Below are 14,659 nucleotides of genomic sequence, written 5' to 3' on the forward strand. Positions count from 1 at the left end.
ACTTGTTCCTTTGCAGTCTAAACTAATTCAGTAAATGACACCATTATCTACTCCGTTGTTCAAAAAAAAGGAATCACCACCGATTCTTCTTTTTTCCTTCACATCTTCCTCCAATTTGTCACTAAGAATAATACCTCAAATCTGTATATCCCTCTTTTCTCCTTTCTCTAAGTCATTATCATGTCTTTTCCCAAGGACTTGAATGACATTCCAAACATGCTTTTTAAAGAAAGTTTAACACACATGAAAAATAAAGAAAATAGTATAATGATCCCTTTTCACTCAATATTGTTATAATAGTGGTCAGTATAGAGTGATTTTTCTTCTCTTCATCCCTCCCTTTTTCTCCCTGGAATATTTTAAAGTAAATTCTATATGTCACCTCTTTTCATGCACAAACACTTCATTATGCATTTCTGGTGAGAACATCTTAAAAACAATCTCATTGACATTGTCATACCTAAAAAATAAAAAAAAATAATTTTCAATATTTTGATGCAATTCATATTTGAATGGACTTACTGTCTCAAGTACGATTTTTGTAGATGGTTTGCTTGAGTCAGATCCAGCTAGGTATTCATATTGCATTCAGTTGTTATGGTTTTTAAAGCTTTTTTTACTTTATCATGTCACCCCCACTCTATATAATCACTGCTTTATATACGCCATTGATTCGTTGGGGAAATTAGGCCACTGGTTTTCTGTAAAATTCTCACATTCTAAATTTGTCTGATTGCTTCTTCATGGTATGTTTAACTTTTCTTCCACTCCTTGTATTTCATGTGAATTTAGAGGCCGGACTAGATTCAGGTTCAAGATTTTAGGCACATATACTTTCTTTTGTATTCATCATGTTTTAATATACATTGCAAGTGGTTTTCTCACTTGTAGTCATTGATGCAACTGGTAAGTTCTAAGCATGTCAGCCTGATTTCTTCATTATAAAATAATTCATGAACCATTTTCCTCCTAGTTTTAGGAGCAGTGAATGATCATTGGAGAGACCCATTATTTTTCACTATGGGTTGCAAAATATTTGTTTTTCTAATTCTGTTATCCCTACTGCTTTATTTGCTAGAATTCTAGAAACACAAACTTTCCTTTACTAACTATTGAGTATTCTGGCATGCAAGGTAGGAGGTTATTGTGAGTAATTGACCAGCAACCGGTTTGGTGACATGACTAAAGATAACAATGGCAGTGGTGATGAAGAATATATCAAAATTTATTTTGGCAGTTCAACTCTCAGCCATCATTTTGATGCACCGAAGAGCTAACACAAGGAGCTAAAGATGACCTCTAATTTTCTGGCTTGAATAACTAACTGGTGGGTTGATGGTAGAACACGCTGATAGGAAGTTCTGTGGCAGTCAGCTGTGGGAGAGGATGAGATAAGAAAGGAGGTAATATAGAAAGAGGGAGGGACTACATACTTGTGTGATAATTACTTTGGAGAGAAGAGGAGTTTCCCAGCCAACAAATGAACTTCCTAAAATTTTAGAAATGCAGGAAATATTTCAGCAAGTATCCAACCAGTTTACTATCAGAAAAACCTCATCTAGCAGCCTCACCATGTTACTGCACGGACGAGGCAGCATCAGCAAATGTTATTACAACAGCACATCAGTCCTAGAAGTAAAGGGTCTGTCAGTATTTCCATTATAAACTTCAATTTTCAGGGGCTTATAACTTGGCTATTTTAAGTCACATCAGGCTGAAACTTGCAAGCAATAAAACATTAAAAAAATAGATTTCATGCATTTTTTTGGTCAAGGTCTAGTTAACATAATGTCTAACTTATTTGAGATAAAGTAACTTAGAGTTAATATATTGTGAGAAAAATGTTTAATTAAAACCACTTTTTATTTTAAAGTTGCTGAAAATAATTACACTTTATAAGAATGTCACATTTTGTATGTATAGATTGGATGTAGATGGTCCACAAACTGAAGCAATTTTAACACATCAGAGCAGAACTTGGCATATGCATTGCAGCTTTGAACGAATTCCTTTCCAATAAAACTTGCTGTAAATTGGTTAAGGCTTTTTTTTTTTTTTAAAGTAACAATAACATGTTCAATTTTATTTTATAAATAGGTATTTATTTTTTTCACCACACAAAATTTGGTCTTGAAGTTATCGTTCAATTAAAAATATACATCTTCTCTTTGGGATGCAGAGTTTGGATTTCAGTTTAGTAATATAATTTTCTAACATATGAATGGCAAATTCCTCTGAGGCCTTTTGTAAAATCAGTGAAGCAGGAAACCTGCCTTAAAGTGTAGAGACAGTCTCTTCTCTTACAAGGAACAGGAAAAAAAAAAAAAGTCATAGAATTAAAAAAAAAAAATCAAATTCTACATAGCAGGCAAGGTAGAGCATGCAAAGATGAAAAAGAAGTGTGCCCTTCAGGGACAATACAAGGCGAGGAAACCCCGGGAAGGAGGGGGAAGCATTACATGGGGTGATGCAGAGAGGCCATCTGTCAGGGGAGATGAGGAAACACTGACAGGGAGGCAGAACTGAAGCAGAGCCTGCAGGGTTGTACATTTCCTGGGAAAGGGAACAGACAGTCAGGGAGCCAGGAAGAGCCAAGGAAAGGAGCGTGGTGCTTTCTAGGATGGTGCCGCCAATCACCTTCACACAGATGTTGCCTTCTGTGCCTGCTGGAAGCATTTCTGAAAAGTCTGTGTGCGCCTGCACCTGCTTGTACACTTATTCACTCCTGTGCCCCAGTTTTGTATGCATAAATAAGTAAATCTTTAAAACACACACATATTAATTAAATAGGGTAAGTTAGTTGAATGCAAAATGGAGCCCGTTGGATTTTTTGATAAACAAATTTGAATCCTAAGAAGAAACTCTTAACGTTGGAGAAAATTTGCTCATAGATTATTATAGTGACAAAAATATTCCACAGGAAATTGATGTCATGAATGATTTTTCTGTAGACCTAAAAAAAAAAAAATGGCATGGCAAGCATAACCCAAATAACTCAGTACATAGAAAATGCTTGTCCCATTTGAGTTGGGGAGTTTCATCTCAGTTATAATCTCATTTTTAAAAAAGATTTTATTTATGTATGCATATAAGAACTGGGGTGTAGGCCAGAGGTCTAGGGGGTAGAGGACTCATCAGAGCCAGACTGGGGTTCAGAACAGGTAGATCCACTAAAATGCAATGCTGAGGGGAAAAGCAGGCATTTCAGGAGAGTTCTGCTGTACCATGTGGGCTAGCTCCTTGGCTGAGGATGGAACTCATGCTGCAGTGACTGGCTGAGACATTAACCCCTGTGCCACCAGGGAGGCCCCTTTGGTTACAATCTCATTAACGAGAGTTTGTATGTGCAGAAATAAAGTACATAAAATGCATTTACTCACAGATGTAAAATATAAGTTCAATTTTATTTTGAAATTTTGTTTCTGGCAAATAGTATTGCATATTATTTGGGTCAATTATCTAAGAGCTTTAGTTTTCCAGGGTTATTTCAAAACTTTTAAAAATTTATAAACTTATCTGAAAGTTAGGATAGTATTTGTAAATCTAAAGAATAACTGTAAAAATTAGAATAAATTTTAAAATGTTAATATTGATAATAAAAAATAATGATTGCAAACATATACCAGCATCGAATCTATGCTAAAACATTCATGACCATAAAATGGAGACAAGATTGTCTCTGTAACAAATGGTGCTGCGGCCTCCCTAGTGGCACAGGGGTTATCAAGTCTCAGGAATATCAAGATTCAGGCATTGCAGTAGAAACTCCATCCCCAGCAGGGAGCTAACCCACATATGGCATAGCAGACCCATCTCGTCTTGCCTGCTCCCCTCAGCGTGTATTTCAGTAGATCTGTCTGTTTCTGCTCAGCACTTTTGTCTCTGGTGAATCCTCTCACACAACTCCCTCCTCCACCTCTGCCCTACACCCCAGTGCTTGTATGCATAAATAAAATTAAAATAATTTAAAAAGAAAGTGGTGCTGGGAACATTGGAAAGCCAAACATAAAAGAATGAAGTTGAATTACTTGCTAACACAATACACAAAAACAAATTCCAAATGTACTAAATAAAAAATAAAAAATTATTCCTCATAAACACACACATAAACTTTTGGGATGGCAACATTGAAGAACACATTATTATTATTCAGAGATATCTACATAAGGGAAATTATAAAGCAAAGCAGGGAATAGTCACCCCAAATGATGCTGCCTTTTATGGTTCTTAACTGGAAAAAAACCAAAACATCAATCCCTTAATTTAAGAGAATAGTAAATGTCAGACTGTCTCTAAATAATTATTACCCATCATTAAAAAGACTGCATTAGAATTGACTTAGACAGGAAGAAAGCTGATGTGAACCAATGTATTTCTGAATCAAAACACTTGTTTCTGGACTTTAATATGTTGATAGATTTGTTTATATTGCCAGTCACACTGTTAGATTCTTTTCTTTCTCAGACATTTTGTCTCATCTCCTGTATCTGTCTTCTGAGTGTTTTTGAGTTTCTGAACTTTCGAAAACATTTTTTTTTAAACACTGATAGGTTGCCACCATTTCATTCTTAACAACATTTTGCTAAATAGTGTTGTATTCTCCTTTCTCAGGTTCTTCCATCTTGCAATGGCCAAACCCCTACAATAGCACTAATCTATGTAATTCATTAGGTATTGAATGGGTGAAGTGTTATAATGAGAAGTTGAGATGTTTATTACCCACTTAAGATTCAGTGCTTCAGGTCAGAGAACTTGTTCTATGCTTCTCGATACATTCAAAGTCAAAAATAGAACCTCACAAACAAGCATGGGAGAAACACTTCCTGATGACCATGATATCATAGATGATCTGGGCAGCTGCCATGCCTTCCTGGAGCACATCAACTGCTGGCTAAATATAGAGCTAAAGAGTATTGGGTGACTATACTCTTTAAAACTATATACAAAAATTATATTCATGTATTAGCTTGGTTTTGTCTGACTGGTTTGTTTCTCCATATTGCTCATTTGAACAAAACTGTATTTGTCTTTCTCCTCTGGCTTATTTTGCTTAGTATATTACCCTTGAGTTCCACCCGTATCACAATTGGGTTCATCTTTGTTTATTACTGAGTAGATTGTCACTAGGTTGCTTCCATACTTGACCATTATAAATGGTGCTGCGGTGAACATGGGAGTGCATATATCCTTTCTAATTAGAGTTAGTACTTTTGCATTTTGCAGGTAGATACCTAGGAGTGGAACTACTGGATTGGATGGTAGATTAATTTTTAAAAGTTTGAGAAATCTCCACATTGCTTTCAATAGCAAATGGAACAGTTTGCATTCCGGCCAACAATACATGAGGATTTATTTCCACATCCTCGCCAACACTTGTTTCTGGACTTTAATATGAACCATTCTCACAGATTTGAGATGGTATCTCATTGTGGTTTTGATTTGCATTTCCCTAATACTAAGTGATGGGCGTTCTTCATGTACCTGTTGGACACCTGTGTGTCTTCTTTGCCTTATATTTATATGTACGTGTAGATTTATTTCTATATTAGGATACCTAATATATCCAAGTGAAGATGACAATTAAGCAATTATATGAGCCCTTAACATTTAGATAGTACATTGTTTAAAGTAGTGGGACTGACAGATCACTTAAAGAGAGAATTGAAAGAAGAGAAAGTTAAGTATAATTTAGTAATAAAAAACTGCAAACCACTATCTATAGAGACTAGTTGAATAAATTATGGGTGATGTATACTATACATTTTCATATTTCTATTAATAAGATTAATGTATACACACACATACACATACATTGGCTTCATAGGCCATTCAGTATATCTATTTTAACCTGGAAAAACTGTATTTCAGAGTAAGAGAATACATTCACATTTTTATGCAATAAAATTTACAGAAATATGTTGTATAAGTTTTTGTGCTGGAGACATTCTAAATTATGAGGAATAGATTATTAACTTTTCCTTTCTAAACACTAAATTTGTATTTTATTCATGCAACTTTAAAAAATCTAGTGAAAAATGGACATAGAGAAATGTGTCTAACTATTCAGCAAGGAAGGGAACTTGGAAAGCATCTTCATGACAGTGGCAGGAGCCTACCAGGTTGCACTTACACCCCTTTCTATCCTTTACTTATTTGTATAGTATCTCCTTCCCCAGTATTTTTGCTTTCAACCTGCATTGCAAGGCTCACCTAGGGGGTGCTGTCCATAGACCATGGAAATTGCTGTGTCTGCCCAGGTGAGAGCTGGAGAGTCCTAGAAATTTGCCTTCCCTGGGCAGCCACTAACCCGAGTCTGATGGCTAAGGTAAGTGCAGAGCCCCGCTTACCTAATCGGAGACATTCAGAATTAGGAACTATGCTGTCTCCTTAAGTGTCTCTGCAGGACTGAGCCAAATTCCCTACCTTAACACTTGGTTTGATACCACTTTTACTACTGAGCCTGGTCTCCTTCCCTTCTCAGTCTCACCTGCCTGATAAACACATTTACATGTATACTTGTGTGAAGGTCTGTTTCTGGGGATCCTGCCTAACACAACGGCCAGTCTGTTTTCGGTGCAAAGAGATGCCACCCTAACTCCAGACAGCCCAGGCATCCTGGGCAGGGAAAGTAGTGCAGGAGGCGTCAGGCTCTGCGCTCACTCTCATGGGGCCCTTGGACAATTCAACAAACTCCTTCATGTCTTTGTCACCCATGGGACCATTTTCAAAAATTAAGATAATGTACTTAAAGTGCATCTAGCACATTAAGCATTCAATGGCTTTTAAAAAATAACAACATTGCTTTTATGTAAGTATTGCCACTCTGTCTTTATATATACTGTTACATTTCTAACAGGAGGAGGAGTTTCCCTAGATTGAAATATCTAATAGATACGAAGTCTTCCTTAGGATAAAAGCTGCTCTTTACAGAACAATATTTTATTATGTATAACTCATAAGTAAACAATCATTGACTTAACGGACTTTGCACAGTATGATGAATATACCATTTTTGTATAAAAACGTTCCACATGACGAGAAGTAGCTGGTACATTAGAATATCATTTAGCTTAGTTTCAGCAAATGCTATTTTCACTAATCAAACCTAAGAATATCATGTCATAATATAAATCGGAAAATGAATCAAAAAATAAAAAACTGTATCTCTCTAAAAACACATCAATTTTTTAGCTCTGACTATTATGTATACCATTTTAATGTCTTAAGTAACATCCCTATTTATGGGCTGGTGTAATCACCACATCCTTCATTGGTCTAGTTTTGCTGTTAAGAACTTTGTTAGAGTAACTCAACTGCTTTATCTCCTATTTGGATAATGTGTTATCCTGAAGCCCATTTTTCTTGGATTTACTTCTATAGATTTACATGAAATTAATTTATATGTGAATTTATCTTATAATAATGTCTAGGTTCTATAATCTCCATTTAGGGTTCAAGTAAAGAAAGCTAGCTAGAATTTTATTTATTACAAATGGCACTTTTCCTGGTAGTATTTCTAATTTTATTTCATATTAAAATTTGCTTGTTGTAATTGCTGTCATTCTCTCTGTTTTCCCCTAATTATCCTGACTAGAGTAAATTCTCAATTATGCAGGGACTATATTTAATCTGTGGATTTTCCAAATCCTCTTTTTAATTCTTTTTTTTTGTATATTGTAACCATTTAAATGTTTCCTATTTTTGTGTCATTCACCAGTTGATAAATAATAATAGCAGAGGTTCACATTAAAATAAACACCTTGGTATTTTAATAGAAATTCCTCATAAATGGCTTGATTGCAATGAGTGCATAAATATTAACTGTTTGTGGATCTTAATCCTTTCTCCATCATCACATATGCTTAAATGCTACAAGTCATTCTCAAATATACTAATTTTATCAGGAGCAAAGCTGCATTTTTTTTTTAAGGCCTAATGTCACCCCCACTCCATACTATCTATTCTGAAATTGCACATACTTGGGACAATGGAACTTGGAAATTTTATTCATGAATTTGAGATTAATAAATCCTTACATATAAGAATCTTTGAACAGGTTTGGAAATTAGGTTGGAAGAGAGGTTAAGAGTGGTGGTTTAACACTAGGTGCAAGTTGGAGACATGCGGTGAAAGAATTCACCAGAGGCTGAGTAGAGAACAGAAAACGGTAGGTTTATCGAATACACTGATGAGAGGAGTAACCCACAAAAGGGCAGATGTTGTCTGCCCCAGGATTTGGGATTCTCCTTTAGAACTGGCTTTCTCAGGTTTTTTTCATGATGGGGGAAGTTGGCCTCTGTGGGTTGATAATCTGCTGAGAAGTGGGTTGGGGTGGGCCTTCTGCCCTGGAGGTGTCCTTCCTAGCTGTTTGTCCAGTCTCTGTATTCCGGGAAATCCTGCATAGACCCCTAATGGTGGTCTGGGCCAGTGGCAACACTCTCATGGCAACTTGAAAGTATCCCCTTCCTTCTCTCTAGATAGTCCCCCAGCATTGCTCGCCTAGACAAAGTTCAGGTACTAAGTTTAACTCTATGAAATGATAGCCTGGCATTAAGGGCAAAGTCATATATTATAAAAAGCAATTGTTTTTAATCAATCAAAAATGTATTTTTTATTTTGAGCCCACGACTTTTAAATCTAAGACCTCTAAATATGAGGTTGGCAAAATGTATGAACAGGGATCCTAATCTTTATTTGCTTCGCTTACTGTCTTCAGGTCTTTTTCGCACCAAGATGTTTGCTAAAGCTGTCTGGCTCTGGAAAACACCTAACTGTCCTCAACTCCTGCAGAACTTTTGAAGGTATTACGGAAAGTAACCTTGCAGGTATTTCAGCAAACATTTTAATACCAAAAGTATTTGAAGAGCAAAAAGCTACATAAATTCCAACAAGACATGTAATATTCATCATAATTGAGAAGGATCAATCAAGAAAAAAAAAAAACTCGGTATGCAAATAGAGCCAGATATATACTTAGTAAACACACAAGTGACCCATAAATTTGATTCAGCTTCAAATAGCTAATACAAGGAGGGTCATCTACCTAAAATACTATGTCCATTAGCTGAAATAAACGGCAATTTACAGGACATAGATTTATGAATTAACATCAGAGGATGTTTCTGGGAGGATCTATGTATGTGACAGTATTTTTGCACTTGGGAGAAATTTTAAGGATGGAATTGATGATGGCTGGCTCCTCATCATCCTTTGTTTTAGCAAAGATATGACTGAATTGGAAAAGTGGAATAAAGTGTTCCTAGGCTAAATAATGTATGCAAATTACTGGTATAGTGATTTTGTTTCCTTACTGTATCCTAACTCTTTGAGGGTAGGATTGGCTTTTAATCATAGTGCTTGTTAGAGGTGTTCATTAAAGAATTAAATGAATGCCTCTGCTCTTCCACACCAAGAACCAATAGCCATGAAGGCAATTACCTACCTTTGCTAATTTTTTCAGGATTCAGTTTCCTGGGAGGCTTCAGAAAGACATCACATTTGATCAGCTCTTAGGAAAAGGGTTCAGAGAGGTTTTCAGTGAATGTCTAATATTTGTCAACCTTAAGATGTGTATACTGGAAGTGGTTCTTCAAGGTCTATGAGACAGATCTGCGATGAAAATTTGTTTAACTGTTCCATGTTTCCATCATTCATTTAAACACTGCTTCATGCATTCCAGAGGCATGTAATTGTTTTTAAAATTAAAGCATGCAAGAATAAGATAATAAATACATTTTTGTTTGGGGTTAGGAATTGAAAGACTTGTGCTTAATTGCCAAAAATTAGATATATAACCTCAGCCTAATCCCTCTCTGTGTAAATGTTTTTTTGGTAGTATAAAGCGAAGAAAATGACCTATCCTCTCTAATACCTCCACCAACCCCGTTTTTCAGTCCATTATCATTTACTTTACTTTCTGGTTTATAATATGAATATATCTTTTTGGAATCTGCAACTATATTTTATTGGTTTATATCTTAAGTGCTTATCACAATGATGTTAGATTGTATACTCAGTAAAATGTCCATTGGCTTAGTGAGTTAATGGAAATATTTGGAAAATTTCACAGTGCTAAACAAATGTAAGCTATTAGAGGAAAGCAGGTAGAATTTCACCATGCTTTTCTTTCCTCAGGGTGACAGTTCTTCCAGTGGTCTCAAGGACACTAAGTAATCGGTACCAGTTTCTACAGGGATTGGTCAGCACCAGGATAGATGTCGGAGCATCTCACATTCTCATTCCTCTAGAAGTGTCTTCATTCCAAAGACCTTGGCCTTCCTCTGGGTCATCTGGGCTTCGGTGTCATACATCACTCTTCATACACAGCCATGCGGACGCTGTCAAACAAAACCTGTAAAAAAATAAAAATGCTAAATATTTATTCTATAGCATTTTGCATGTGGCCAGCTGCTCTAGGTTTGCCTATTACTTTTCTGTAATTACAACAGGTAAGAGTATCTGCACTCTTAAGGTGCCTGGCAGCATGTCCTTACATGTATTAACCCCATGTACCCTCATATTTCTATAGAGCTGGGACAATTGTTCTATTGGCAAAAATAAATAAAAATTGAGTATCTTGGCTAAAGCCATTCAGTGGAAAGTGGCGAAATGTATGTTCTGGCTTCAATGCAAGCTTTTAACCAATAAGCTATGCTGCCTCTTGACTAATTGTTTTAGGTGTTAGATTTTTATAGTAATTCATTTTTGGGAAACCATAACAGTAAGAATTTTAAAGCTTTTCCACCTAATTATGCAACACTTACCTTTCACTTCTACAGTTACCCAAAGACTAACTTTGCATTCTGTGTGCTCAATTTGGTAATGAGAACGCTACAGTACTCATATGTGTGTATATATAAAGTGTATATTGAAAGAATTGGATTTGGAAGAAAGTTTTCATCTGCCACACCAAAAGGATTGTCATAGCAAGTTCAGAAAACAAAAATCAGAAATCTACTCAAAATCATACACTAAAATTCTAAATAGATAAAATGTTCAGCTTAAGATATAGTTGACCTGAAATTAAGGAACTATTTTATACCACCAGCTGTATAAAATTTTATAGTCTGTTAACTCACTTGACATCAAATTGGTGACAACTCTTGCTTGCTAATTCAAGGGTTTTGTAAAGTAAATGAGTTTGTACTTGTATATTTCCCTTCATAATGGCAGATCTCAGATGTTAACATCAAATTTTAGCAAATTAGTTCTAGTATTTTTTCGCTATATGACGACTAAATGAGTGGAAAAATAAGCAAAACTGTTAGGATTTTTTCAGACCAGTTTTTCACACCTGTTACTATTAGCATACAAAAGCTACTATTATAAATCGTACATTAAACATAGTTGAATTACCCTGAAGTTATAATCCTAAGGGGTTGTAACACTTAAGAACTGACAGTGTGAAGAAGGCAGAAGCATTATAATTCAAACATTACACGAGACTTCTTATTTTGTCTATAAAAATAGAGAATGCCAATGTTTTATTTGCCATAGGGATGAGGGAAACATTGGTGAAATAAATTTGATAACATGACTCATACTTCATTACAAATGATTTTCCTAAATTCACAACTTTTACATTTGGCTGAGCTAAAAAGAAAAAAAAAATCACCCAACACTAAAAAAGGAACTTTCACTTGCTGTAAGTAGGCCAAGTCACATGATCCCTCTAAATGAGGGAGTTGAAATGAGTACACTTTTCTAGCTGGTAAAACAGTTTCCTTAATTTAGTGAATTAAATAATTCACCCATCGTGATGCTATGGGCAGGTTTAGAAATTTCCTTTTATAAGAATAAGAATTACACAATTTTTTCCTAATGTAACATACATGAATTTTTGTTTTTTTTTTTGGCTTAAGCTTAATAAACTACTTCACTCTTTCGAGTCTTTTTCTCTTGTATGAAACGTCTAGATTTCTTAGGTGTTTTCAGTTAGTCCTTTACTTAATGGAGTAACATGTTCACCAAGTTTAGCACCCTATGGAAGTAGTATGTCTAATTAATGACTGATTACAGGGTTATTTAAATTGCTTCCTCATTCTTCTCTGCCCCTTACCTCCCTCCCCGGCCCCTGAAAAGTAGCAAAGCTTATTTTTAAAACTATGACAGTGGGCTAGACTCTGCACCTGGAAAACGACAATATATGGCTCTAAAGTCATAGTGGAAATTTATGACATCTAACAACCCTTTTACCGGTTCTCCCGGGCTTCAAGCTTCAGACTCGGATAAGGTGTGAGCGAGTGACAGGGGTGTGCATGAAATCTTTATAAATTGTTATTTTCATTCGTGTATTTTTTCTTCCGTGAAACAAAAGAAAGAGAAATACAAGTGCTTGGAACAACACGCTTTTGAGGCTTAAAAGCCTATTACTAAACACGTTTCTGCGGTTGGAGGGTTCGGGATCACTTTTGAAATAAATCTCGCCAGAACACTCTCCTGGCAGGGAGACTGAAATCACTCTCCCTCCCCAGAAGCCCAGAGAGCAGAAGGAAAAGGAAGCTATCCCTCCCTTTTGCACGTGGATTTCCCTTTCCCCTGACCCCCCTAAGCCTCTACTAAGCGGGGCTGGCCGCCCGGGGAGGTAGCTGGGAGAAAAGGCACGCTCACTCCTCCATGGCAAAGTCTTTGGTCTTTTCCTCCTGGTCTCCCACTCTGTAGCGCAGCTGCACGCGCAGGAGCCGGTGGTCATCCCGAGAGGGCAGCAGCGTGATCTCTCCGGAAATGTCCGTATCTTGCTCCACTTGCACAGGCTCGTTCAGGTAGAGGAGTGCCTGCTTCCAGTGCGTGACCGGGTGGAAAGGCGAGGTGGACAGCACCAGGGGTTTCTCCGAGTCCCCTCCGGGGAAGGTCACCTGGAACCAGACGGCAAAGCCGTGCATGGGCGCCGAGCCGTAGCAACTGAAGCGGAAGCGCCCGCCCACCCCGGCTTCTAGCTCCTGCTCCAGGCCCGCGCGGGACAGATCGAGCTGAGCAAAGCGCTGCGGCCGGGCCAGCACATCCTCGCCCGACAGGCTCTCCACCATGATCTCCGAGCGGCCCATGAGGCAGCGCGTGGCGAAGCTCTCCAGGCAGCTCATGTCCACACCGTAGTTCTGTTTCACCTGGCTCCAGAAGCCCAGGCGCAACTCCAGCATCTGATCGCTGATGGGCGCCACGAAGAGCTCGGCGGAAGCAGGCAGGAGGAGACCGCCCTCCTTCAGCCACTTGGTCCGCGCGTGAAGCACGGAGCTCAGCATGGACTCGTGCAGGAGGCCATAGCCCATCCACTCGCTCACGATGGCGTCTACCTGCTCCGGCAACTCCACCGTCTCCACCGGCCCCGGCAGGACGTGCACCCGGTCCTCCAGCCCGTTGAGCCGCACCACCTCGCGGGCCTGCTGCCAGATGGCACTGGCCTCCACCGCGTAGACGCGCCGGGCGCCGGCCTGGGCACAGAAGATGCTAAGAATGCCGGTGCCCGCGCCCACGTCCAGCACCGTCTTGCCCCGCAGCGCTGCCCAGTTCCGCAGGATGGCCAGGCGGTAGGCGTCGGTGCGGACGCGGTCGGCGATCATCTCCTCGTGGACGGATACGTCCGAGTAGCACTCGTAGTACAGACGGTCGCGCTCCCGCTTGGTCCTCCGGGGTCGCGCCAGGGTCGCCTCCTGCTCTCCGCCATCTTCCTCCTCAGTTCCCTCCCCTCCTTCGCAGCCGCCCCCCGACTCCAGCTTTCTTTTCTTGGGCTGCGACATCTTGGCCGCTCAGGTCGGCTCCCGGCGGGCGTTGCGCGTCCTCGCGGGGACTTCTGGGACTTGTAGTGCGTTCTCGCGCTTCCCACGCCGGCTGGGTTTGGGGCGGGCGTGGCGGGAGACGTCGGAACCCACCTGTTGGGTCCTGGGATCCCTTTCCCACCCACGTTTTGTGACTCTGCCCTTTCCCCGTCCTTCCTGGGGCTAAAATACTTTTCGCTTTCTGTCCCTTCCCGAAAGTGGACACAGCAAAGACTAATTAATCTGCCTTTGTTTGTTTGCCTAACTCCCGGTTGTTTTTTTTTTTCCCACCTGGGCGGGACCTTTCACAGACCTTACCTGAACTGTTGCAACTCTTAAACTGTCCACTTAACGGAGATTTAAAAATCTCACTACACGTTTTTTCTTGACCGTTGTCAGTTGAGGTGGGGTGCAAGGGAGGTGTGTATTAAACTAAGTGAAAACCTGACCCAAGGTCATGCTTCTGATTCTAATGAGAGTCTGTGAACTTTGAAGTAGGGCGAATTACACAATTACTCTTTCCTTCAGTTACCCAGCCCCTACCTGCGGGAAGTGGATCAAAGACTTTTATTTCTGGTCTTTATTTTTAGTAGAATAGTTACTTGATTCAGTCTGGTTCTGGTAATTTTCTCGCTCCTTCCAGAGTTGAATTTTACAAGAGTTCAGGCTAACACACAGTGAAAGGTAATGGTGGTGTGATACAATGAAACCCACTTGTGGTTGGGTATATTTTGAGTAACCTATTAAAATTATATTCTCCAGAAATAACTGAGTTTTTCAGGCCTTGGGATCATTTCCCTCTGGGATTCACTTATTTATTCCTATTGTCTCCTTATCTGGGCAAGATTGTTTCTCCCCTCTCTCTTCCTCATCTGTTTTTCTTTCAGTCATATATCAGCTACTAATTT

The 14,659-nt window shown here is 38.9% G+C and overlaps 1 protein-coding gene across 2 annotated transcripts; it reads right to left on the minus strand.

Moving 5' to 3' along the window:
* Positions 1 to 4,119: 4,119 nt before the first annotated feature.
* PRMT6 (protein arginine methyltransferase 6) lies at positions 4,120 to 14,653 on the minus strand. 2 transcript variants are annotated; one of them, XM_012730175.1, is made up of 2 exons: positions 12,610 to 14,653; positions 4,120 to 10,351 (listed from the first exon to the last, which is right to left on the minus strand). In XM_012730175.1, exons 1-2 carry the CDS (start codon positions 13,731 to 13,733, stop codon positions 10,303 to 10,305), a joined length of 1,173 nt encoding a protein of 390 aa, XP_012585629.1. In that variant the 5' UTR covers positions 13,734 to 14,653; the 3' UTR covers positions 4,120 to 10,302. The 2 variants fall into 2 exon arrangements, with proteins under 2 accessions (XP_012585629.1, XP_004689776.1); XM_004689719.2 differs by lacking the exon at positions 4,120 to 10,351 and having other exon boundaries at positions 11,510 to 14,653.
* Positions 14,654 to 14,659: the final 6 nt, after the last annotated feature.

This window comes from Condylura cristata, unplaced genomic scaffold, assembly GCF_000260355.1.
Source record: "Condylura cristata isolate star-nosed mole 26May11 unplaced genomic scaffold, ConCri1.0 scaffold00026, whole genome shotgun sequence".
Classification (NCBI taxonomy): Eukaryota; Metazoa; Chordata; class Mammalia; order Eulipotyphla; family Talpidae; genus Condylura; species Condylura cristata.